This window comes from Chelonoidis abingdonii, chromosome 3 (assembly GCF_003597395.2).
Source record: "Chelonoidis abingdonii isolate Lonesome George chromosome 3, CheloAbing_2.0, whole genome shotgun sequence".
Taxonomy (NCBI): Eukaryota; Metazoa; Chordata; order Testudines; family Testudinidae; genus Chelonoidis; species Chelonoidis abingdonii.
Window position 1 is genome coordinate 181,074,773 of NC_133771.1, and position 24,766 is coordinate 181,099,538.

General features: G+C 38.9%; 1 protein-coding gene across 1 annotated transcript in view; it reads left to right on the top strand.

Moving 5' to 3' along the window:
* The window catches only part of PLEKHH2 (pleckstrin homology, MyTH4 and FERM domain containing H2), a 124,031-nt gene that overhangs the window by 29,281 nt on the left and 69,984 nt on the right, over nucleotides 1-24,766 (top strand). The window contains exons 3-7 of the mRNA XM_032775003.1: nucleotides 15,989-16,051; nucleotides 18,241-18,390; nucleotides 18,991-19,074; nucleotides 19,907-19,988; nucleotides 23,178-23,345. Coding sequence (XP_032630894.1) covers nucleotides 15,989-16,051; nucleotides 18,241-18,390; nucleotides 18,991-19,074; nucleotides 19,907-19,988; nucleotides 23,178-23,345 — 547 coding nt within the window. The remainder of the gene's footprint in view (nucleotides 1-15,988; nucleotides 16,052-18,240; nucleotides 18,391-18,990; nucleotides 19,075-19,906; nucleotides 19,989-23,177; nucleotides 23,346-24,766) is intronic.

Sequence of the window (24,766 nt, forward strand, 5' to 3'; positions counted from 1 at the left end):
AGAAAAAGAAGGAGTAGATCTATATGGAATACATTGGTGCGTTTACATATGGACTATACTTCCTACACATCATAATCTGACGAGAAATAGAATTTAATTTCAAGATTTCACTAGGATAATAAATGGTTGTTGTAGGAATATAACATAAATCGATTTGCAATGCGAAAATCAAAACAAGGAGAAAGAAAGTTCAACGACTTTTGGCTCTCTTGCATTCCGCTGAGATCTCAAGATTGTTAAGAGTAATTAAGTTTCTTTCGAGGATTATGGCAGGCGGATCTGAGATGAACTTAATGTGTTTAAGTTCGTGGATATTTGCCAGGGAAAGCTTTTGTGCTAAAAGTGTTTAACTTGTGGGATCGGATCAGTTCATTTACCAGGTAGATATATATTTGTGATATAGAATGTAAATTTAATGATTATATGGGAGGGATTTAAATAAATATATATGATTTATGGGGGAACAGAAAATAAATAGAGTAAGAGGGATATCAAGCTGAGACATCGATATAAAAATTATGGACAGAGACAGATCCAGCATGAGGGCAGAATAAAACCTTATATACTAGTAATCATTTGACCAAGATGTACAAGATGTCAATAAAAATTAATAATAAAAACATTCTGTGAGAAAATGTGAAAGTAGTTAAAGTAGTCTGCTCAAAAAGAATTGCATAAAGAGAAGTTATATGGATTTATGTCCGAAAGAAAGATGATAATGTATAAGCCTTTAACAAAGTAACATAGATCTTAGTGTTGTGAATGGTTTAATATAGTGTACACACTATTAGATTGAAATACCACGAGGTGTATCATATAAAAAAATCGCGCAAGACATAAGAATCGAAGCTCAATCTGTGCATTTACAGTTATAATAAGATTTACTTTATTGGGTTAGTTAATATTTTATGTTTCATAGAGAGACGCTTATATTGTGAGCGGTGCTGGATGTGGATGAAAGAATGTTTGGATAAACATGGCTTGTAATGGGAGAAGCTGAGGTGGGAAAATTGTAAAGAGGAAATTGGGTAAAAATTGAAGGTTCTAGCAAGTACGACATATGCCTAGATACGATATATTTGGGAAAATGGGACAGTTATGGATGACAGATTTCTTCAGGGCATTTACTGAAGTAGGAGGGAAATAGAGTTTAAGGGAGGTCGCCGATTCTAATTGAAGAGAGCTTAACACGAGGAATTTGGGGGGGAGAATGTCAGGAGATGTCCATGCCAGAATTAACCTGGAGAAGGACATAAACAAGTAAGAGGGAAACTACGGCCTGAGTGGTTCTTAATTGAATTGACAGATAAGAGGAAAGAGGTAAGTGTACGTCCCAGACTAACAGGTGAGCTGGTGGTATCATGTCTGTGATAACGGGGTAAGAATCGTAGTGCGAACCAAACGCCTAAACGCTAGATGTATGTACACTAATGCGAGGAGCAGGTAACAAAAGATGGAGGAACTGGGAAGCTATGGTCAGGAGTGAAACCGGATATTATAGGGATACGACAGTACAGGATACGAGGATAGGAAGACGAGAGAGCACAGTGTATGTGGGTCGGACCGATGGTGGTGAAATACTAGTCATGAGGGAGTAGGTATGGAAGGCTATGTTGCTGTTGTAAGGAAGGACCAGAAATAAAGGCACAAAGGTGGGGGAGTGATTGTACAATCAATGAGAGCGTCAGCTGTAAAGAAATAAGAAGTGAAGGATGGACAAGCAGAGTCTGTCTGGGCAAAGATCAGCTGGGTAAGAAACTAAACTAGAGCCTCCCTGAGATAGTGCTGGGGTGTGCTACAAGACACTGGGATTGATTTGGATATAGGATAGAACCTCTTAATGTTTGTTAATAGAAGTAAACACCAAGGGGATTGTGTTATCATGGGAGACTTCAACTTCCACAGATATGACTGGAGACCAGTGCTTGCAGAATAATCAGGGCTCAGATTTTCTGATGTGATAGCAGATGATTTTTTTCAACGAAAGTAGTTGAAAGACCGAAAGAGGGGATGCCATTTTAGATTTTGGTTGATTGGTGAGTCAGTGAAAGGAGCTCGTAGAAGAAGGGTGGGAAACCTTGGATTCGAGTGATCATGAACTAATTCAGAATTAAACTAGATGGAAGGATAAACAAAATGATCTGGATTAGGGTTTTTGACTCAAATGGGCTAACTTTAAAGAGTTGAAAATTAGTCAGGGAAGTGATTGGACTGCAGAACTTGTGGATTAATGCGGAGGAGGTGGGATTACTTTAAGTCTAGCGCAGAAACTCTCAGGAAAGCCTGCATCCCAAGAAAGAGGAAAAACATAGGCAGGAGTTTGTAGACCAAGCTGGATGAGCAAGCACTAACGTGATAGAAAGCAGAAAGTACAAGGATGGAAGAAGGTGGGATTAAGAGGGAAGGCTACTTTAGTGAGGGTTCAGCATGTAGGGATAGGAAGTGAGAAGTAAAAGCGTGTAGAGTTGAAAACTTGCAAGGAATATAAACAAAGAGTAAAGCGTTCTATACGGCCGACATAATAAGAAGAACAAGAGAGAAGTGGGGACGCTATAAACACTGAGGATGGAAAGGTTGGATACAGCATGGCAATATCTAAATAAGTACTTGGCTCAGTCTTTAATAGGTAGATGAGGAGCTATGGGAGATGTAAGGATGTTAAACGGGAATGAGGATATGAGGTAGATATTCACAATCCAGAGGCTAGAAGCCAAACTAGAAAGGCTTATGGGGACAAAATCAGAGGGCCGGTGTGACAAAGTTCCCTCACCTTGGGTGGGGTCTGCGCTATATGGGGATTTGTTCACACGTAGTGATTCCTCTTGTGGCACACAGTCTGAAGTCAGTCCTCCTGTGTAGATGGAGTTGGGGAGGTTTGGGGGAACACGGGCCGCCCCTATTCGAGCTTCGAGCCAGGGCTGGTGGATCGTCGTGTCTCTATGTGGCCTCTTAAACAGCTGCTGAGCTAACACGCTCCCTGGCTATCATCCCCACGGAAGTTCTGCTCCTCCAAACACTCTTTATCGTCAGCACAGGATTCCTCCTGGTGGCGGCGGGGATAAACGCTTGCTCTCAAGCCACAGCAATTACACTCTCTCACTCTAGCTACTTGCTTCTTGCTCCCAAATCTAACAACGTTCTCGCTCTTCTCTGCCGACTGGGTGAGCTCTTTTTAAGAATGATTAGCTGCGTGATGGCGCAGGTGTTTATTAAATAGCTATCTGCACTGCCTCTAGAAAGGTCTAATTGGTCCAGGGCTTGATTAACCTGGAGCAACTGCATTTGTTACATGGTACTCAGGGATTTGTTTAGGCTGGCTAACATACTGTTTTCAGTTTTACTGTAGCCATTGGTTGCCATCAAACCGAGTCTTACCAAGAATATTAAAGAATGGCGCATGAATTGCTTAGTCCGTTAGAAGAAAATTTTTAATGACGGTAATCGGGTTGTATCCGTAGGATGGAGAATTGCTAGTATCCCATCTTCAAGAAAGGAAAAAGGGAGTCGAAGTAAGTGTAGAGCTGTTAGTATTGAGTCTGTAGTATGTAAGGGTTTGGAAAGATAATATTGAAGGAGAAAGTAGTAAGACAATTGAGGTAATGGTAATTGGGCAAAATTCAACATGGTTTAACTGAGGATAGATCCGTGCCAAACAACCTGATCCCTTCTCGTTTGAAGGTGAAGATTATTTAGACAAAGGAAATGCATAGATTATTTACCGTTTCGATTTCGTATGCATTTGAACAGGTTTCACATGGATTTGTAGTTAAATTGGAAAAGAGGGGGGGATGAATATGAAAATTGAGGTGGATTAGGAACTGGTTAGGGAGACTCAACGGGTCGTACATGAAGTGGTGAACTGTCAGGCGGAAGGAGGTTACTAGTGGAGTTCCTCAAGGATCGTTTTGTGTAATTCTTATTTACCTTTTATTACTGACGCTTGGGCAAAAAGAGGGGAATGTGCTGATTAAAGATTTGCAGATGATACAAACTCACGCGCGGCTCTCGCTCACACAAGAGAAAGACCGGATCCATACAGGAAGATCTGGATGACCTTGGTAAACTGGAGTAAATAGTTAGTGAATTAATAGTGCAAAAGTCAAGGTCATGCACTTAGGGATTAATAATAAAGAAATTGTTAGATATACATTGGGGACCATAGTTGGAAACAACAGAGGAGAGAGGGACCTGGAAGTATGGTTGATCGCAGGATGACTTTGAGCCGCCAGATGCGTTAATCGTTAAAAAGCAAATGCGGTTTGGAGTCGCTCAGGCGGGTATTTCGCAGCAAAGATAGGAGGTGTTAGTAGTGTGATAAGGCAGCTGGGTGAGACCTCACATGCATACGTGTGCAGTTCTGGTGTACATGTTTAAGGAAGGATGATTCAAACTGGAACAGGTCAGAGACGGGGGTACTAGATGAATCTGAGGAATGGAAAACTGTTTAGAAAGAGATTCAAAGAGCCCTGGTTGTTTTAGCCTAGCAGAAGACTCGTGGGGGATATGCTTGCTCTGTATAATATATCAGGGGGGATTAACATTAGGAGGGAGAGGAATATATTAAGCTAGTCACTGGTAGAACACAAGGCAAATGGGTAAAACTGGACACTAGGGAAGTTCAGATTGAAATTAGGTCGAAGGTTTTAACCATAGAGGAGTGAAGTTCGGAACAGCCTTCCAAGGGGAGTAGTTGGGGCAAAGACATATCTGGCTTTAAGGACTAAGCTGATAAGTTTTGATGGAGGAATGATTGATAGGATAGTGTTAATTTTGGCCATCTGTCTTTGGATTATGAGACAGATAGGTTCACTAATTGGTCTGCGATGATGTTGGATGGGATGGGACAAGAGTTATCAGAGAATCTTTCTGATTAGCTGTGGCTGGGGGCCTTGCCACTGCCAGGGTCTTAGCTGATCGCCATATTTGGGGTTGGCGGAAGGAATTTTCCAGCCAGGGCAGATTGGGAGAGGCTTGTAGGTTTTCGGCTTCCTCCTGAGCGTGGGGAATGGGTCACTTCGCTGGTGGATTCTCACCAGCTTGAGGTCTTCAAACCACAATTTGAAGACTTCAATAACTCGGACATAGGTTAGGGGTTTTTATAGAAGTGGATGGGTAGGGTTCTGTGGCCTGCTTTGTGCAGGAAGTCAGACTGGATGATCATATTGGTCCCTTCTGACCTATGAGTCTATGAGTCTATATGATGGTACATATGTAGTCCACTTTACAGAATAATGTGTTTGATATTCTGAGGATCATTTAAGTGTTCTTTTAGGCTAAGTCACCAGAAGAGGGTGGGGGTTTTTTGTACAGAACGTCACAACAGGAACCTAATTTGCCTTGCATTTCCAATTACATACATCCCTTCTGTCAACCCTGAAAGATACTCTGTGTAGGCTAAATATATTAGGAACAAAAAAAATCCTAACCATAGTATTGGTCCATTACCAGATGGAAATGGTACAATTATCAATAATGCAGGAAAGGCAGAAGTGTTCAATAAATATTTTTGTTCTGTATTTGAGGGAAAAACAGATTATATAGTCACATGATAACACTCTTTCCATTCCACCAGTATCTCAGGAATATGGTAAACAGTAGCTACTAAAGTTAAGCATTTTTAAGTCAGCTGGTCTGGATAGCTTGCATCCAAGAGTTTTAAAAAATTTGGCTGAGGAGCTTGTTGGACCATTAACGGTGAGGTTCAATAAGTCTTGGAACACTGAGGAAGTCCCAGAAGACTGGAAGAAAGCTAATGTTGTGCCATTTTCAAATGGTAAACTGGATGACCTGGGGAATTAGAAGCCTGTCAGTCTGACATTGATTCCAAGCAAGATAATGGAGTGGCTGATGCAGGACTCAATTAATAAAGAATTAAAGGAATGTAATGTAATTATTGCCAATCAACACAGGTTTATGGAAAATAGACCTTGTCAAACTAACTTATCATTTTTAATGAGATGACAAGTTTGGATGATAAAGGTAATAATGCTGATGTAGTATAACTTTTGTAAGGCATTTGATTTGGTACTGCACAAAATTTTGATTAGAAATCTAGAACAGTATAATATTAATATGACACACATTAAGTGGATTAAAAGTTGGCTAACTGATAGCTCTTAATATAATTGTAGGCAGGGAATCATCATCTTGTGGATATGTTACTGGTGAGAGGTTTGCAGAGGATCAGTTCTTGGCCCTACACTACTTAACAATGTTATCGATGAGTTGGGAGAAAAGAAAATAATCCATGATAAAGTTTGCAGATGACACGGGAATTGGGAAATGGTAAATAATGAAGAGGACAGGTCACTGGCACAGCGCAATTAGGATTGCTTGGCAAACTGGGCACAAGCAAACAATATGTGTTTTAATATGGCTAAATGTAAATGTTTACATCTAGGAGCAAAGAATGTAAGCCATACTTAAGGATGGGGAACTCTTATCATGGGAAGCAGTATATTTGAAAAAGATTTGGGGGCCATGATGGACAGTGACCTGAACATGAGTTCCCAGTGAGACACTGTGGCCAAAAGAGCTAATGCAATCCCAAGATGCATCAACATCAAATACAATATCTCTGTATTTGGCCCTGGTGTGACCACTGTTGGAATACTCTGTTCAGTTCTGGTATTCACCATTCAAGAATGATGTTAATAAAACGGAGAGGGTTCAGAGAAAAGCCATGAGAATAACCAAAGGAGTAGAATACATGCCTTATAGTGATAGACTCAAGGAGCTCAGTCTATTTAGCCTAACAAATAGAAAGTTAAGTGGTGTATTTTTGTCGTCTGTAAGTACTTCATGTGGAACAAATATTTGATAATAGGCTCTTCAGTCTAGCAAAGACCTATATAAAATAATCCAGTAACTGAAAGTTGAAGCTAGACAAATTCAGATGGGATGTAAGGTTTAAGTTTTTAACAGTGAGGATAATTAACCATTGGAACAATTTACCTAGGGTCATGGTGGAGTCTCCATCACTGGGAATTTTTAAATCAAGATGTGATGTTTATTCTAAACTATATGCTCTCTAGGAATTAATATTGGGAAATTCTATGACCTGTATTATAACAAAGGTCAGACTAGAAGGTCTATGAATGCTTAATAATATGTTAACTGGTTGTGATCAAGGTTAAGTACAACCAGATAACATAGTTAAACATGATTTGCCCCATCCAGAATTGGCTCAAAGTCTTATTTAAATTATTTTACTGAAAACATATTAATTAACATAGTTTTAAAACTTGACCTGTTTTCCTCACCTAATCATGGCTATAGAGCCAAGACAGAATGAAGCAAAGTCTCACAGCAATAAATTACAGCAGAAGTCTGGGCAGATGTCCTTAATATTAAAAATAATGTATTTACCAGTTACTCTGCACATCATTTATATTTTCATATAGTTTACTCTTTTATATTTCTGTGTTTTGGTATAACGGTATGTGGAGTGAAGCCAGATATTTGAATCCAGTCAGTTCTACTTCTTTCCACATGATGTGGAAGCATCAATCTGGAGGACTATTTTACAACAAAATATAATCCTTTGTAGGTACACATTCCAGTCAAGCTGATGATTTCCTTTTTGCAAATTGAGATGAATCTAAAATTTAAAAAATTGAGTGCAATTTATGTTATTGTTTTTTTTACTTTTATGGCAATGGAAGTTATATAACATAATTAATATATGGACACAAGCTGTGGCTTCAGAGCTAACATCATGGAAAAAAGCTATTAACTGAGATTTTGTTCTTTGGAAGCTCAGACCTATTGTCTGTACTCCAGAAAGACTCACAAGTAAGTGATATCATTTCTAGCAGAAGATCAGACTTCTGTATTCATTCTTAATTCCTTTAATTATTGACCTACTTTAATTTGTCTGCAACTTCCTCCCTTTGCTTTCAGAACACAATACACTATCGTTTCTATAATAGCCCTGTTGTGATAACATTTTATTGATTACACTGGTCTACAATTTTTGAGAAGTCGTCTGCTTCAGAGATAAAATGTGGTATTTATTATGTATTTTGATGTGCTGAATTCAAATATGACAATTAAAACAACTGATTGGCTACTGTTTCTAAGATATTTAAGTTTTTACATTTTATGTCTATGTATATTGTGTAGATAGTAGAGTTTTAATCATAAATTGTAAACCTAGGTCTTTTCATGTGTTTATGGTTGCTTTACATGATAATATTTCACCTGTCCTGTTTATGTAACACTTTAAAAATCAGCAAAAGGGTTATATAAATAAAATTTATTATGAAACAAAAGGCAAAAAACTATTATGTACATAGTTTAGTCCTATTCAGTGTCTACTCGGCGCTTCTTGGCTTGTCTCTTGTATTCATTAAATGGAGCATCTCTTGTCACTGTCCAGCAATAGTCTGCAAGCATTGATGGGCTCCATTTGCCCTGATAGCGTTTCTCCATTGTTGCAATGTCCTGGTGAAATCGCTCGCCGTGCTCGTCGCTCACTGCTCCGCAGTTCGGTGGAAAAAAATCTAGATGAGAGTGCAAAAAATGTATCTTTAGTGACATGTTGCAACCAAGGCTTTTGTATGCCTTGAGGAGGTTTTCCACCAACAACCTGTAGTTGTCTGCCTTGTTGTTTCCGAGAAAATTTATTGCCACTAACTGGAAGGCTTTCCATGCCGTCTTTTCCTTGCCACGCAGTGCATGGTCAAATGCATCATCTCGAAGAAGTTCACGAATCTGAGGACCAACAAAGACACCTTCCTTTATCTTAGCTTCACTTAACCTTGGAAATTTTCCACGGAGGTACTTGAAAGCTGCTTGTGTTTTGTCAATGGCCTTGACAAAGTTCTTCATCAGACCCAGCTTGATGTGTAAGGGTGGTAACAAAATCTTCCTTGATTCAACAAGTGGTGGATGCTGAACACTTTTCCTCCCAGGCTCCAATGGCTGTCGGAGTGGCCAATCTTTCTTGATGTAGTGGGAATCTCTTGCACGACTATCCCATTCGCAGAGAAAACAGCAGTACTTTGTGTATCCAGTCTGCAGACCAAGCAAGAGAGCAACAACCTTCAAATCGCCACAAAGCTGCCACTGATGTTGGTCATAGTTTATGCACCTCAAAAGTTGTTTCATGTTGTCATAGGTTTCCTTCATATGGACTGCATGACCAACTGGAATTGATGGCAAAACATTGCCATTATGCAGCCAAACAGCTTTAAGACTCGTCTTCGATGAATCAATGAACAGTCTCCACTCATCTGGATCGTGAACGATGTTGAGGGCTGCCATCACACCATCGATGTTGTTGCAGGCTACAAGATCACCTTCCATGAAGAAGAATGGGACAAGATCCTTTTGACGGTCACGGAACATGGAAACCCTAACATCACCTGCCAGGAGATTCCACTGCTGTAGTCTGGAGCCCAACAGCTAGACTAGAGCCAATCAACAATTTTAAGCATCATTTTCGTTCTCAGTGACCCAGAATTAGTAAAGTTTGACTACATTTGTTTCAGAAGCATTTTGGCTGTAGAGCAGTGTTATAACTGTTTAAAAAAGGGGGGAAAGGAGGTTTATATTGTGCATGGATAACATCATATTTTTAAAAGAGTGGTGATGTAACAAGATTCTTGAATCGGTAATATAAAATGTCTTTTATACTAATAAACGACCTTTTCAGACTCCCAACAAAAGTGAGGGAGTAGATTATGGTTTGTTTGCTCTTTTATAGTGTGTTTTTTAAAATACTCAAAGGTTGTTGTTGTTTTTGTTTTAATATATTAAAAATTATTAAAAAGTCTCAGAAATGGTAAATTCTTGTTGGATTTAGAGAAGTGAATTGGGTTTTCTCAGCCCTCAGCTGAAGAGGTAGAGATGCTGCATATTTAGTAAATAAATTTCTTTTTTCCCCCCCAAACTGAATGTAGAGGTTTCAAGTTAAGTAACTGTTAAAAAAATGAGGAAGAGAGGGGTTTATCAGAACTGCCTTTTATTTTTTAATTTGACTTCATTAGGAAGTTCTGTTTAAAAACTAGCAGCATGCTTAGGATCTCGGGGAATTTTAAACTGTCTGAGTAAAAGTGATATCCCCCTCAATTAGGAACATTTCTCTTGCTTGGTGCTTTTCATATCCTAAGCTTACTAGTTCTCCATTTGTCTACTCTGCTTTTCCTGGAAATCTCAGTAGACAAGACTTGAATTTCAAATGTAGAAAAGCAAGCAGAAAACCCTGTGAAAAACAGAAAAAAAGACAAAAAATTCTTAGGCTTTGTTTATATATTATAAAGAAGCAAAAAAAAAAGTGATAAATCACTCTTTCTTCCTTGAAGATCATCTTTAAATAGGGTTGATGTAACAACAGAATTTGGCCCATTATGTCCAGCCTAATTTTTTGACTTACACTATACCTTGTTGTTTTATTTATCCTTAGAACCATCTCAATTTTTGTGTTCTGCAAAACTTATTCCTAAATCCATTTAAGTATTTTATTTTATTTAAGACAGTAAATTCCTCTCGGATCTACAATACAGAATGGTCATATTAGCTGCTGTCTCATAACTTTACATTCAAAATATTCTGATGATTAATGCTGCTTATGTCTGATGATTAAATTATGGGCGCTGGCCACCACTTTTTAGAAGAAGCACAGAATACAAAATGTTCCCCCCTCCTCCCGCCCCCGCTGATGATATGTACTGCAGAAACAAGAATGAATTTGTGGGATACTTCAATTTTTATTAACATTTAATGAGATGACTTTTTGGTTGATATACATTTTCAGAACTAAACAGTAAGTCTGATTTTATGTAAGTAGAAAGATTTAAGGTGATGAAGCGCTCTTTGACTTGCACAAGAATGAACATTGAAGTGTTTCTGCATACAATCAAGAGACTTCCAGATGAACTCTGAAAAATGCCTATGAGCACTTAAGTTTTCATTGTAATCGGAAAACCAAACCAAAAACATATTGTTGGTGCTGCATTGACCAGACCTCAAGGGCAACGCATCGTTTTTACTGTTTATGTTTCAGCTATGTTTCCTCAAGGCATTCGATATTTATTCACATGTGGCATTGTTTGAACAAAAAAAGCTTAGCTAGAGTGATGTGACTAGTGTCAGATGTAGAGTTATAAGTTCTTCACTAAGTTTAAGCAATTGTCTGCTATATGTTAAAATTCTGAATTTTTTTCTCTTATTTGCCATTGGTTTTCCCAATAAAACATTTGTATATAGTTCAGATTATTGATTCAGTGTGCAACCATACGTTATCTGAAAATTAAGAGAGGATTTTTACATGTTCATGTAGAAGTGGGTAATAGATTATTTCAAGCTTCAATTGATTCCTGTATGTCTGTGGACACGTTGTACAGTAGTTAGATATCTTTTGTTAACATTCATAATACATCTGTTTTCATATTTAAAAATACAAAATAAAAGTAATTTGAAGAATCCTAGGAGGTCTCCAGATCTTTAACAAATTTGAGGACAGCGTTTCAGATTAGCCTAAAGAACAAGGGCCCAGACTAACTGTCAAGGTACATGGATATGAATTCCTCAGAAAGAGTTTGTTGAACTCAGGCTTTGGTTCAAGTTTGTCCCTGGTGCATTTGCAGTCAGAAGGTAGACAGGAAATTAGGCTTAACTATGTACTTCATATGCTGAATCCTGTGAGTACCATTTTGGCCTTTCCCCCCAGGTTTATCATAAAGAGATAGATCTGAATAAACACAGTGTTTATATATGTGAGATTTTACAAACTATTGTTAATCCAAGAATGGTCTGGGATACCAGTTTGCATATGCTCTTTCATTCCAAGGAAGACTAATAAAGAGCTGATGGAGGCTGTGGCTCTGATCCCACAAGTTGTTCTGTGCGGACTGATCCCACTGAAGGCGCTTGGGCTTTTCACAGGTGCAGGATAACCCTGCATAAAGAGGCTTGCAAGGCTCAGGCCTAAATCATCACTCCTGCTTGAGGGACGGTGCCTGTTTGTTAAACAATTTATCTATATAGAGTTCTTCTTAGACTCAGAGCTGGTCCTAGAGGCTGTAGCCAAGAATGCTTTATTCTTCCATCTTCCTCTGTGAAACACATGTCCCTTTCCTTTCCAATGCACACATGGCTGCAGTTATCTATGTCTTTGTCACCTTGAGATGAAAGCATTGTATGTTGTTCTGTGTGGGGCTACATCTTCAGGCCATCCATCCATAAGCTAAATTGGAGCAAACTGTGTCTTCATAAGTGGTGCGTCATGCAGAGAGCACAGTATACTGGTGTTCTGGAATCTGCACTGGTTTCTGTTTAGCTTCCAGGTAGAATCTGATTTTCTGTTTTTGAGCTAAATAGTTTGCGGCCACATTAACCAGCATAGGTGCTTAAGCAAATGATCTTCCAGCTTAAAAGAGAAGGGTTGATGGCAGGGCTTTTTCCAAGAGGGGTTCATGCCTGTGGAATTTGCTCCCCTCTTTGGTCCAACAAACCTGATTTGGTAACCTTTAAGGTATACTGCAGCGTTCCTCCTTTTGGGAGGTAGGTAGTTGAGGAATCTAGGGAGGTTGGAGATTGTATCATTAGTATACTGGGTGAGAGTCTTTGTGCCTCTAAGAGGCACAGTTCCAAACTCACAGCCCAGAGGATGAGGGGCAAAAGTAGCGTTAAGCCACCCTGGCATGCTTCTGTTTGTGGGCTGTTCTAAAGCATTGTCTAAATTATAACAGCTTGTCCCCGTTTACCTGTGAACAGCAGTGCTGCTCAGAATCTCTATAGTACTACATGGTGCAACCTCACCCCCAATGCACCCCTTATGCCTGAGCATTTGAGGAGGTGCCTTCTCAGTTCTTGCACCAGGGGAATTTTATTCCAACTGTATCTAGAGGTTGAGCCTCTTTGTGTGGCTCTGGCCCCTTTACCCAGTGTAAAGGGTCCAGAGCACAGGTGAGAATCTCTCTTACTTTTTGGACAAGCAGTATTGTGGCTTGGAGCAGATTATTTGTGTGAACTTTGAATTTTTACATTTGTATTGTACCTATTATATTACTGTTATTGCACATGTTATATGAATGCTTGAAGTTTGGGATAGATACTCTAAAATAAACCTAAATCAATAAACCCCGAAGGAAAAAAGATCAGGATTTGTTGATAAAATGGTATCTGGTCCTTAACTATTGAAACATTAGCCAGTTCCATATAATAGAACAGCTACTAAAGTTTGGTCACTATGGTATATTATTCAGAAAGTACAGAATATATTGTTATATTATTTCACAGGAGCAGCCAAACATACATTTGGGAGTCTTCAGAAAGTTTCCAAATTACAAGAACAAAGTGTAGTTGCTGCCAGAAAGCTGGCTGACTTATCCATATTTTGAGCTCAAGCAGAACTACTTAACATATTTTCTTCAGTCAGCTCTACAAAAAGCAAATATTAAACACAGTATTACATTCTTAACCCTTTCAGTGCTATTTTGCTCAGTAAATTTGTCAGGTCATTTCCCTCAGGTGGTTGTTTTTAGTTAAAGAACACCTAAAGCTTTTATTCAAATAATGTTATTCCATGTCACTAACTTCTGTCTAGGTATTTATAGTCTTCTAGCCAGCACTGCACAGTGTTACAGATGCTTGGAAACAGCATGGAGATGTGGAAATAATTCCTGTATTTCATGGTATTGTACAAAACTCAAAGTGCTGTGCAGAAGAGCAGTTCTCTTGTCTAGCTGTTTGCATAATAGTACCATTATTAGACATTGGCTAAGGAGGCTGCGTTTTGTTTTCAGGGCTTGAGGCCTTTTGTTTTCTGAGAAGTTGAGTGGGAGTTTCTTCAGGAAATAAATTTGAACCTGAAAAGCTCAGTATGACTTAGGAGGTTTGCAGCTTAGACTATATGCAATGTGTTTGTTCTAGTCTGTCAGCTTCCTAGACAGGAATGGTGGTAAGCCAAAGGCTGGCTAAGTGATCAGACAGCTCAACTTGTTGCGAAATGTTGGCTCCTTCTTCCTTAGCTGTAGCTATCCTATGAAGGAAGAGGACGTAGAAGATCTGTTATGTTTATTTGATATGTTCCTGCCAACTTCCAAATGGAGGACACAAACTCAAGCAGGGATACAAAAATAATAGAACAGGAAGCTCAAAATGATGTGGGATTAGTTTGATCACAAACATTTCTTGTGACATAACATGAATTTGAATTTGTGATAGGAATAATTTACAAAAGGATAAAGTGAGATCATCAGGGCCGGCTCCAGCTTTTTTACCACCCCAAGTGGCGAAGCAAAATAAAATAAAATAAAATAAAGCTGATCAGCGGCACTTTGGCAGGAGCTCAGTTGTGCCACTTCATTCTTCGGCGGCAGGTCCTTCGCTCCCTCCCTCCCGCCCCTTTCCATTGGCCACCTCAAGCACCTGCTTCCTTCGCTGCTGCCTAGAGTAAGCCCTGGAGATCATGCCAGGTTTGTGTGGCGTGGATGTCATTTAATGAGGTATTTCCCTTTTAATGAAGGACAGTTGAGATGCATGATTGGGACTGGCAAGCAAAAATTCCAAGTTTTATTTCCGTATATAAATTAGTAGGTATGTGTGTCAGTCTTTTTGGCTGGTTCTTTCTGGTAAAAATTAGTTTAAAGCTCAAATCTATTAGTGGTTCACAAAACACTGACACTGGCATTCCACCTATGTTTACAAGTTATTTGGATTATTGAAAACTCTGGACAATTTGCCATTCATCTACAGTAAAGCCACATTATGAATACTCAAAAGATTTTTTCTATCGTACTGCCATAGAATGTGAATTAGATGTTTATTCCATGTTTATTACTATGCAATGTAATGTGTGTCATCACTGTAAGGTTAGTGTAGTGCATGATATTTGCTATCAATATACTCAAACAGACAATTTAATCCTCGCTACAAATTTGCTAAAATAGCAAATGTGAAACAGCCCTATTAAAGCAAGCTTTGTAACCTAATTTCATACTTCAATAGACAATCTAAAACCACAACTCTGAAAAGTAATTTTAGGATACAAAATTATAAAACTTAAAACCCAGTGATAAAAACCTCAAGATTAATGATAAACAGGGTTTTGGTTTTGGTTTTAATTACACAGACAAAAAGGAACACAATTTGTTCCAAATGGGTACAGTGGTCTATGTGATTAATGCGTGACCTTTAGTCCGTGTCCACATGTGGCTCACATCTGTCCGAGTGACAACCAGTGTGGAATAATAGTTTAATATTTCTGCAGAAGCAAGCTCCTGAAACCGTGCTGAAAAGTATTTGTCTTCCCAGGTACTCTCTAGCCTGTTTTTATAAATTGGTTCTCAGAAAAAAAATTCCTATATCAGGAAAACACTGCTAGAAGGATTCTAGCAAAAATAATATTTCAGCACAGTTATTAGTAGACTTTTCTCTGCAGTACCTGACTACTATCTTGTAGTAGGTCACAGATTTTTCTGGTGTCCATTTTGCTCTCTTGGTCAGATGGTGTTTGAATGTTGCATGGATGCTTGAATGTTGCATCCAGTACAGTCCTTCCTGAGGACTGAGTTTTCAACTTGACTAGGAACTAGGGACCTGATTCTGCACTGTACGAAGTACCTTCAACTCTTATTAATGTCAATAGGAGCTAAGAGAGCTCAGCACTTTGCAGGGTTGGGCCTCAAGAACAGAAAAGAGCTAAGAGTCTAAGGGTAACTATCAAAACCATTTCTACTAGCAGGGAAGAGCCATTATGATACGGAAGTAAGCCACAAGGGTCTATTATAAGGATAATTTTTACTGAATTTCCCTACTTTAGTAGAACCTCAATAATATTTTGATATCATCCTCATGTATTGATTATTTCCCCAGTCTCAAATGCAACTTGTCCTAACTTTTACTTGTTTTATTTTTTTAGGTCATATTAGTTTTTTTGTTCTAAATAGGATATGAAATTACCTTACAATATGGAGCTTTTGGTGGCATCTTATAAAAGGAGTGCTCATTTTATGACATGCTGTTTTATATGTATATACAGATGCAACAACTTGAAAGACAAGTTATTGATGCAGATCGTCAAGCAGAGAGAGCTTTTCAGCAGGTACATTTAAATTGAAGAAGTACAGTATGTCTGATAGCTATTGTTGGATGGTGTATTAGAGCAAAGTTAGCAAAGGTGACTCAGAAGTATTGCTATATTCTTAACTAGTATTGAGAAGGAGAGGATAATATCTTTTAAAATGTCCCACTGTAGATGTTTCCTAATAGATATTGTAACATCTTGATTTTTCCACCCAGTTATGGGTCTGTCTTAACTTGTAGTCAGATCTGCCAAAACAAATATTAAGTGCATGTCTTGAATCTTTTTGTTTGTACAGTATTTTTCTTCTGTATCTTTTTCTAGCTTTTGATAAGTGATGCAAATGTAAAACTAACAAAAGGTAGAGAAAACAGTCCTGACAGTAGCAAAGCCATAAAAACATAAAATTAACATATTTGTGCCTTAGAGCCATATTCTCAAGTAAAAGTACCATCACTAAAATAGGAGAATTCTCCAACATTGATCCCTCTTTTAAAGTTTTGGTTGTCAATGGGATTAAGCAGTCCACACATACTAAATTTAGGTTGTCTTTGCTGTCCCAAAATGAAGATGTTTTAGTGGCTAAAACCAGTGTCCCTGATGGATATTCAAACAATGCCATATAAGAATGTGCATCAAAAATTAAATGAAATCATTGGTAATATAAAGTGTAAAAGCATAAAAAAATCACGTCATATGGAATGCATGCATTCATTGTTGCAGTAATTCAAATGCATGCATAGATCTCCTCAAACAAAATAGTAGGAGTCTGAGCTGCAAGGTGAGGCCACTTCCTCTGAGCTTTGCCGAGACCATCAGCTTCCATTGAACTTAGTGGTAGTTGAGGTTATTCCATTGCATTGCAAGACCAAGCCCTTGGTTTATACAGAAGCTGTATGTTCTGTGTAACATACAGCTTCAATTTGTTATACTCCACTAATGAATCTCCCAATTTGCTTTACTGATAAAAAAAAAAAAAATCAGTTTAAAAGCACACAGGAATTGTTCATTGGGAGCAGCATGAATCACTGTTTCCTGGCCTTTGCTAGTCTGTCTGTACATATATTTTAGTGATTCATTGATAGTGAGTGCTGTCTTTTCTCTTTAACAGTGCTGAAAGGATTTATGGTTTCATTTTCTTTGGTGAAAAGTGTCTGTTGCCCAAGTTCAGCTCTTCTCTCACATGCTAGAATTTGCATTATGTTTATACAAGCAGTGGGAAGAGCATTTCAAGGCTGAACACAGTGATCTGCTGAAAGTGGGCATGTTCTGCAGTTGGGTTTGTAAATTGTTTCTCTTTGTTTATAAATTAGTATAAACACTAAACATCTGACTCAGGAATGTTTTCTGTGGAGCAAAGATTGGGTCTTGTACTATGCTCTGTAGTCAAGCCTTAAAAGGCTATATATACCACAATTATTTCTTTCCCATGTTGATATTTGCGTGAATTTAGCATTAATATTTTATGATACAGAAGCACCCAAAGGCCTCAATCAAAAATGTGGCCATATTGTGCCAGGTGTTTACAGACTCAGAGGAAGACAGTCTCTACGCCTAAAAGAACATATAATCCAAGAACCGTTTGAGCAATAACCCTGAAAATTAGACAAAAATCCTGGCCATGGTCTCTGGCCTCAGTTCAAGAAAGCAGCTCTGTTTATATGTAACTCTAAGTGCATGGTTAGTGCTGTCTTGATTTGGAATGGATTTAAACATGTTCTGAGTGTTTTCTCATTCAGGATCTTGGTGACTTGGATAAGAATGCATTCATTGACTATGAGCAAGATGTTTATAAGAGTCATAATTTTAATAAAATAATACTAATTATTTTCATGTGTGCTGTGTGTAAGCAAGACTTTCAAGAGACTTCACAGACCTTTATTTATTAAGCCTCATAACAGTCAGATGAGGGAGGTAAGTGTTCCCAAGATAGTCATCATATTTGTCCCCTTTTACTATATCTAGTAGTTTTATTTGTTATGGAAGCAGAAGTTAGAACTGATGTTAACAAAACCTCTAAGTGTTAGCAGTGCCCTTGTAGTACTATTGGCTAAAGATAAAGTATGATCTGCAAAATGCTGTCATCTTTGATCTGTTTTAGCACTTTGCAGCACAGGGTTGAGCCTTTAATGTATGGTAAATTTTATTATGACTTTTATGATTAAATGATTAAAGTTTACTTAGGGTGTTGTATTTCATCTGCTGAACAGGTGCAGATTATGGAAGAGAAATTAAAAGCAGCTAATGTTCAGACTAGCGAATCGGAGACCAGGTTGTATAAGAGGTGTCAAGATCTGGAAACTCTGGTACAGGAGAAAGATGACATTATACAAAACTTGGAGCAACAACTTGAAGAACAGGTTAGGAATAATTCAGTGACCAAAAGGCATGTTATTCATAGATTCCTAATTGTGTGTATAAAAAAGTAAAGAATGGTATAAGAGAGATCAGTTTAAAACTCTCATTATCTGATTATTAATAAATGGCCTGATGCTATAAAGGTAATACATCACATGTTAAATTACGAGTCTGGACTGAGGAACAAACTCAACTGGCTTTTCCTGCAGGAGGTGGGACTGAGACGGAATTGTCTACTGGAAGATTTTTTTTTTCTAAGTTGTTGTGGTGGGTCAGAGGAATGAGATTCTCAAATTGAGATGAGGTTTCCTTTGTAAGAACATTTGATTGGTAAGTAGGATGTAGTCTGGAGAGACATTTTTCTTCTTCCTCCTCCTCCAGGTCTCCCTTTGAGACAGATTTTCACTTTATCTAGTAGGACAGCAGCCCATGTGAAAAATCCCATGAAGGATTTGTTCAAAGAATTTACCAACTCTTGTGTGCTAGTGGCAAAGAGACTGAGATGAAACAGCTAGAAGTAATCTACAGAATTTGCATTATAAGATGCTCCCTAGATGGGATGGTATACACATTGGAAAATATATTTTGTTTTACTATTTCAGAAGCAAATCAGAATACAAGAGGCAAAAATCATAGAAGAAAAAGCAGCTAAAATAAAAGAATGGGTGGCAGTCAAGCTCCGTGAGGTATGAGACGTCTCCTATGATATTTACCATACAGTGAATACATAGTGTAACAGGCCAGAGTTTCTGTGTCATACAGGGAGAGAGATCTCAGTGAAAAATGTCTACCATTTTCCTGTGGTGCTATATTTATTAGGCCTAAAAGGAAAAAACTCTCAAAATTCCCTGTCTCAGTGGAGGCATGAGAGAAAAGGGGATTCGATTAGGCTAGCATGGGGGATGACTACTCCTGGGCTTCTTAGGGACACATCCTGTGCCTCCCCGTCCGTCTTCCCCCTTCAGTAGCACAATGTGCTCATGTGAGCAGAGCATGTGGGTGTTGGGTGGCTTTGGGGTGGCACTGTCTCTGCTTAGAACTCACTATTCTTTAGTTTAGAGGACACAAGGGAGACTCATTGTCTCTCCTTGTCTCTCACTTGGGCTAATAAAAGGCCCTCTGGGGTCACAGGCTGCCATTTTTGGCACCCAGCATTTGCTCCTACCCTCATGTTTAATGCATTTTGAATTGCCATTAAAAATAAAAAGCCAATCTAGCATGAAGTGAAGTATTGTAGTACCTAATATGTGAATTATTATATACTGACATTTCTGTATACACATAAAGCTAGTTAAATAGCTATATACTTAAGTACAAAAGTGGGAAGAATGTTTATCATAGAAAACACATTATTCTGAATGAACAAATCCATAATATTAGGCCTCAATTAAGATTAGCCCTGCCAGTGCTCTTATTTAGCTCAAAAGGAAATGGCAAGAAAATTGTGTCTTCCCTCACAATGTAATGACTTGAAAAATTGTTTCACTAATGGAGGAGCTTAAATTTATATCCTTTCAGTTAGAGGTAGAAAATCAGAACCTTCGCTTGATCAACCAAAACCAAAATGAAGAGATGAGAACAATGCAGTCTAAACTGCAAGGTAAATAGCACACGTCCTTTGAAATTTGCTCAAAGTTTTATATAGTAATGCTTGGGAGTAAATCCTACTCAGTTTATGCATCTGAGTAGTCTCATGGAATACTTTGATTTCAATGGGAATTTGTCCCATGGACCCTTTGACTTTAGACTTTACTGGGACTACATGTGAATGAGTAAGGCAAGAAGTATTTGTCATTTGTTTCTGAATGTATGAATATTTTCTTAACTTAAATAAGTTTGCAAATAATCTGATTGGGTTGGATTGTTTCATATCCTCCCTTTGATTTGTTTAATTGTATGGTTTGTAGACTTTGAAATATTAAAGGATAGGTGGATATCATTGTGGAACTGGCCCACCAGTCTGTGCCATGCTGAGGATCAGAGTTCTGATCAGCTTCTTTTTTTTAACTGCAGCTGCACTCATTGAGTTGTCTACAGTGACACCCAGGTCCCTTTCCTGAGTTGATACAATTAACTAAGAACCCTGTAAGATCTCTGAGTATTTAATTTTTTCCTCCAATGTGCATTACTTTGCATTTGTCAACACTGAATTTTATTTGCAATCATGTTGCCAGTTCACCTACCTTCTTTAAGTCTCACCAAGCTTCCTCAGAGTCCTCCCTGGACTTGACTAACCTAAGTAACTTTGTCATGTGCAAATGCAACCCCCTTTCCAGATGATTAATTAATATATTAGACAACTCATGACCTAGCATGGAGCCTAGAGGCACGCAGCTGTTAACCTTTTGCCATGATGAAAACTGTTTATTCCAGCCCTTAATTTTCTGTCTCTTAACTAGTTTTGGATCCATGACAATACTTTGCCTTTCAACCACTGACTACTTAGCTTCTTTAATAGTGTCTTGTGAAGGACATTGTAAAAGGCCCTTAGAAAGTCTAAATAAATTATGTTAGCTGGTTCTCCTTTATCCACTACTTTACTGACATCCTCAGATCTCTAAGACAGGTGTGGGGAACCTTTTCTCTATCAGGGGCCACTGAAAAAAATTAGTCGCGGGTCTCACAGCCCAGGTGGGGGTCATGGAGACTTGAGGCTTCCCTCACAGTGGAATGAGCTGATGCTCATGGCTCCAGCCCCATGTGGGGGCGCGGAGGCTTGGGGCTCCCCCTAGGCTCCAGGGTGGGGCTAGAAATAAGTGATTCAGGGTGCAGGAGGGGGCTCAGGGCTGGGGGTTGAGTGTGAGAGAAGGGTCCAGGCTCTGGGAGGGAGTTGAGTGCGGGAGGGAGCTCAGGGCTGGGGCAGGGGGTTGGGGTATGGGAGTGGATATGGGGTGCGGGTTCTGGGAGGATGTTTGTGAGCGGGAGAGGGTTCTGACCTGGGGCAGGAAATTTGGGGTGCAGACTCTGGCCAGGAAGTACTTACCTCAGGTGGCTCCTGGTCACCGGCACAGCGGGGCTAAAGCAGGCTCCCTGCCTGCCAGGGCTCCACACTACTCCCAGAAGCGGCTGCCATGTCCAGCCTCTAGGCAGAGGGGCCAAGGGGCTCTCCACAGTGTGCGTGGCCCAAGCCCACAGGTGCCACCCCCGCAGCTCCCATTGGCTGTGGTTCCCAGCCAATGGGAGCTGCTGAGCTGGCGCTGGGTGCAGAGGTAGCATGCAGAGCTTCCTTGGTTGCCTCTCGCCTAGGGGCTGCAGGGACATGCCAGTCGCTTCTGGGAGCTGCATGGAGATGACCGAACTTTTAACAGCCTGGCAACCCCAGCTTCCCCCTGCAGCAGGCAAGCCAGTGCCCACAGCACCAGCCCTGTGGGGGTGGGGCAGGGGGCGCCGAGGCTTTGGGTTTCTGGCCCATGGCGTGGAGACTTACCGCAGGCCAGATGAAATGAAGCAGCGACCTCTGGGCCATAGGTTCCCCACCCCTGCTCTAAGAGATCAGTGAGACACAATTTCTCTTTGCAGAAACCATTCTGGTTAGATCCTATCATATCAATGATCATGATCTGTCAGATGTTTTATTCTATTTTTAATTATAGTTTCAACCCATTTACCAGGAAATAATGTAACGCCTACTGGTCTGTATTTTCCGAGATCACCCATAGAGCTTTTTAAAATATTCCAGTTTACTAGTAGAGTAGTTGTTTTTAAATGAGTGCACATTTTTGCCAGCAGTTCAGCCATGTCATATGTCAGCTCCTTTAGTACTCATAGATGTATACCATTCAGGCTTGACAATTTATTTTTTTTAAATGATCAGTATTTTCCAGCACCTCTTCTAACATCTCATTGTCTGATAGTATTTTGTTTTTATTACCAGAAAAGAGCAGGTCTGGAGTAGGTATCATCTTCTGTGGTAAAAACAGAGGAAACCATGTAGCTTCTTAGTAATGTTCTTGTCTTCCTTAATTGTGCTCTTGATCCCTTGGTGATCAGGAAGATCCACTATGTGTATTTCCTAAATTACTAGTATTTTGGCTATATTTTGTACCATAGGGCATCTAATCCAGTTCTGCCTTTTTATCCAGCCATTTTGGGAGGACTTTATCACAAAGATCTTGACAGTTCTCTCTTTTTACTCCTCTTTTCATGTTTAGAGCAGGAGTTACCACTTTTTTTTTTTAAAGCTATCAGTCTATAGTTTTTTCTCACAACGAGTTTCCTGGCTATGATTAGTGAACATTTTCCTTTTCTAGAAGAGAGTTACCCCACTTATTTTTAGAAAGTGTCATTAGGTTGAGCCTAAGTTTTACTTTAGACCTATCCTTCTCTATTATTCCTTGAAAATCTGAAGAAATAGGGAACCCATATAAATCCTTACATGTTTAAAGTTGGTCTGCTTTTATCATGCTTGGGTGTATATTGGATTGATATGTAGGCTGAACTGCAAACATAATACCCTATTTTATTCTGCTGTTACTTTATTGTCACTATCTTTTTTATTCTTTCTCTCTCAGAATACATCTTTCTGTTGTAATTTTTTTAAAAGAAATTGTTTTTCTCCCCTCTTTACTTTCTAGAAGGAGAATCATATTTCTTTAGCAAGTGGAAATTTAGTTTCCAAGTTTGGTATGGAGAGGATTTCAAGAAGGTTTTTATTTCTAATATCAAAATATTTAGTTTTATTATGGTTTTTAAAAATTATAATATACTTAAGACTGTGTAAGAGTAAAACCTATTAGCATATGCTGTCATGACCTGTTAACACTAAATTTATGAATTACTACACTTGCAGAAATTATGGGGAAGAAATGTGTCCCTTCAGCACATAAACCTGGGGAAGGCCAGCGACTAAGCAGTTTGACTTTTGGATGCTTTTTGAACAGAGCAAGAAGTCCTCAGCAAGCTATTAAATTTGATGAAATAAGCAAATCATCATGTAAAGAATCAGAATTAAGTGACGGTAATAACATATTAGGTATTTATCCCTGATCTGATTTTATTCTGAAAGAAATTAATGGAAAATTAAAATGGCTTTAAACGTAGCTATGTTCAAGAATAGCCTTCTTCAAAATAGGACAAAAGGACTTAAGAAAGGACACGCTGTAGCCTTTGTTTCACACTCATCTCTCTTGCAAGACAGTCTGTATTATTAGAAATCTTCTGATGTAGAGTTAGTATATTTCTTAAATATTTTGCTGTTAGCATACGCTGATGGATCGCTACTATATCCGTTAGAAGAGGAGGTTGCTTTTGGGCCTTGGATTAGATTATCCCAATTTATTCTATAATGTTCATTAATTTCAATAATATCTGAAAACAAGACGCAGCCCTATAGTGCAAAAGAGGTTGTAAAATTAACTGTAATGAGGAGATATATCCAGAGCTGTTAGTTGACAAGAAAAAATAATGAAATCCATCTAAATATATGTTCAATCTGTTTTTAAATTGATACATATTACTTGATTTAAGACTTCAATTTCAGCCTAAGCTCTTAATTAACATAGTCTAGGTAGGGAGAGCATCTAACAGTATTAAGACTTCAGTCTTACAATTTGATCTGCTGTGGCAGACCTTTATGACTTTGCAGAATTTCATAAGTCTCTGGGCTTTGCACAGGTGCAGGGCTCCACCCTTTTGGTTTCAGCTGCAAGATTACGGAATAACTTCAAAAGATTTCTTTTTAAAGTTCATGAAGGAATGAGCTAAATTAAATATTCACTCTAAGTTTTTGCATTCACTTTTTCCATTTGTTTTCTATATGTTAGTGCTGCTGTCCTAATATCAATTTTAAACCCAAGCGCAGCAAGATAAACTCAGTATATTGTGATTAAAATGGGTGAGAAAATGGCATACCCTAATACTAGAGCAAAGAAGCAGTAGCATAAGACCCCCCCTTCCCTGTGCCTGTGCACTTTACCACCATTTTCTGCAACTGCACCATCTTGAATCTATTCTGCACCCTCTCCACACTGCAATGTGTCCAGTGGTATAGTTATGTCAACACATTGGGGTGAGTACACTGTGACAGATATAGACACGGTGCAGTTTATTTCCTCTCTGTAGCAGCAGGGAGACTGTGGGTATGTCTACACTACGGGATTATTCCGATTTTACAGAAACCAATTTTTGGAAACAGAATGTCGAGGGCACGCAGCCACACTAAGCACATTAATTCGGCGGTGTACATCCATGCACCGAGGCTAGCGTTGACTTCTGGAGCATTGCACTGTGGGTAGCTATCCCATAGTTCCTGCAATCTCCTCCGCCCATTGGAAATCTGGGTTGAGATCCCAATGCCTGATGGGGCCAAAAATTTGTCACTTGTGGTTATGGGTAAATGTCATCAATCAATCCTCCCTCCTTGAAAGCAACGGCAGACAA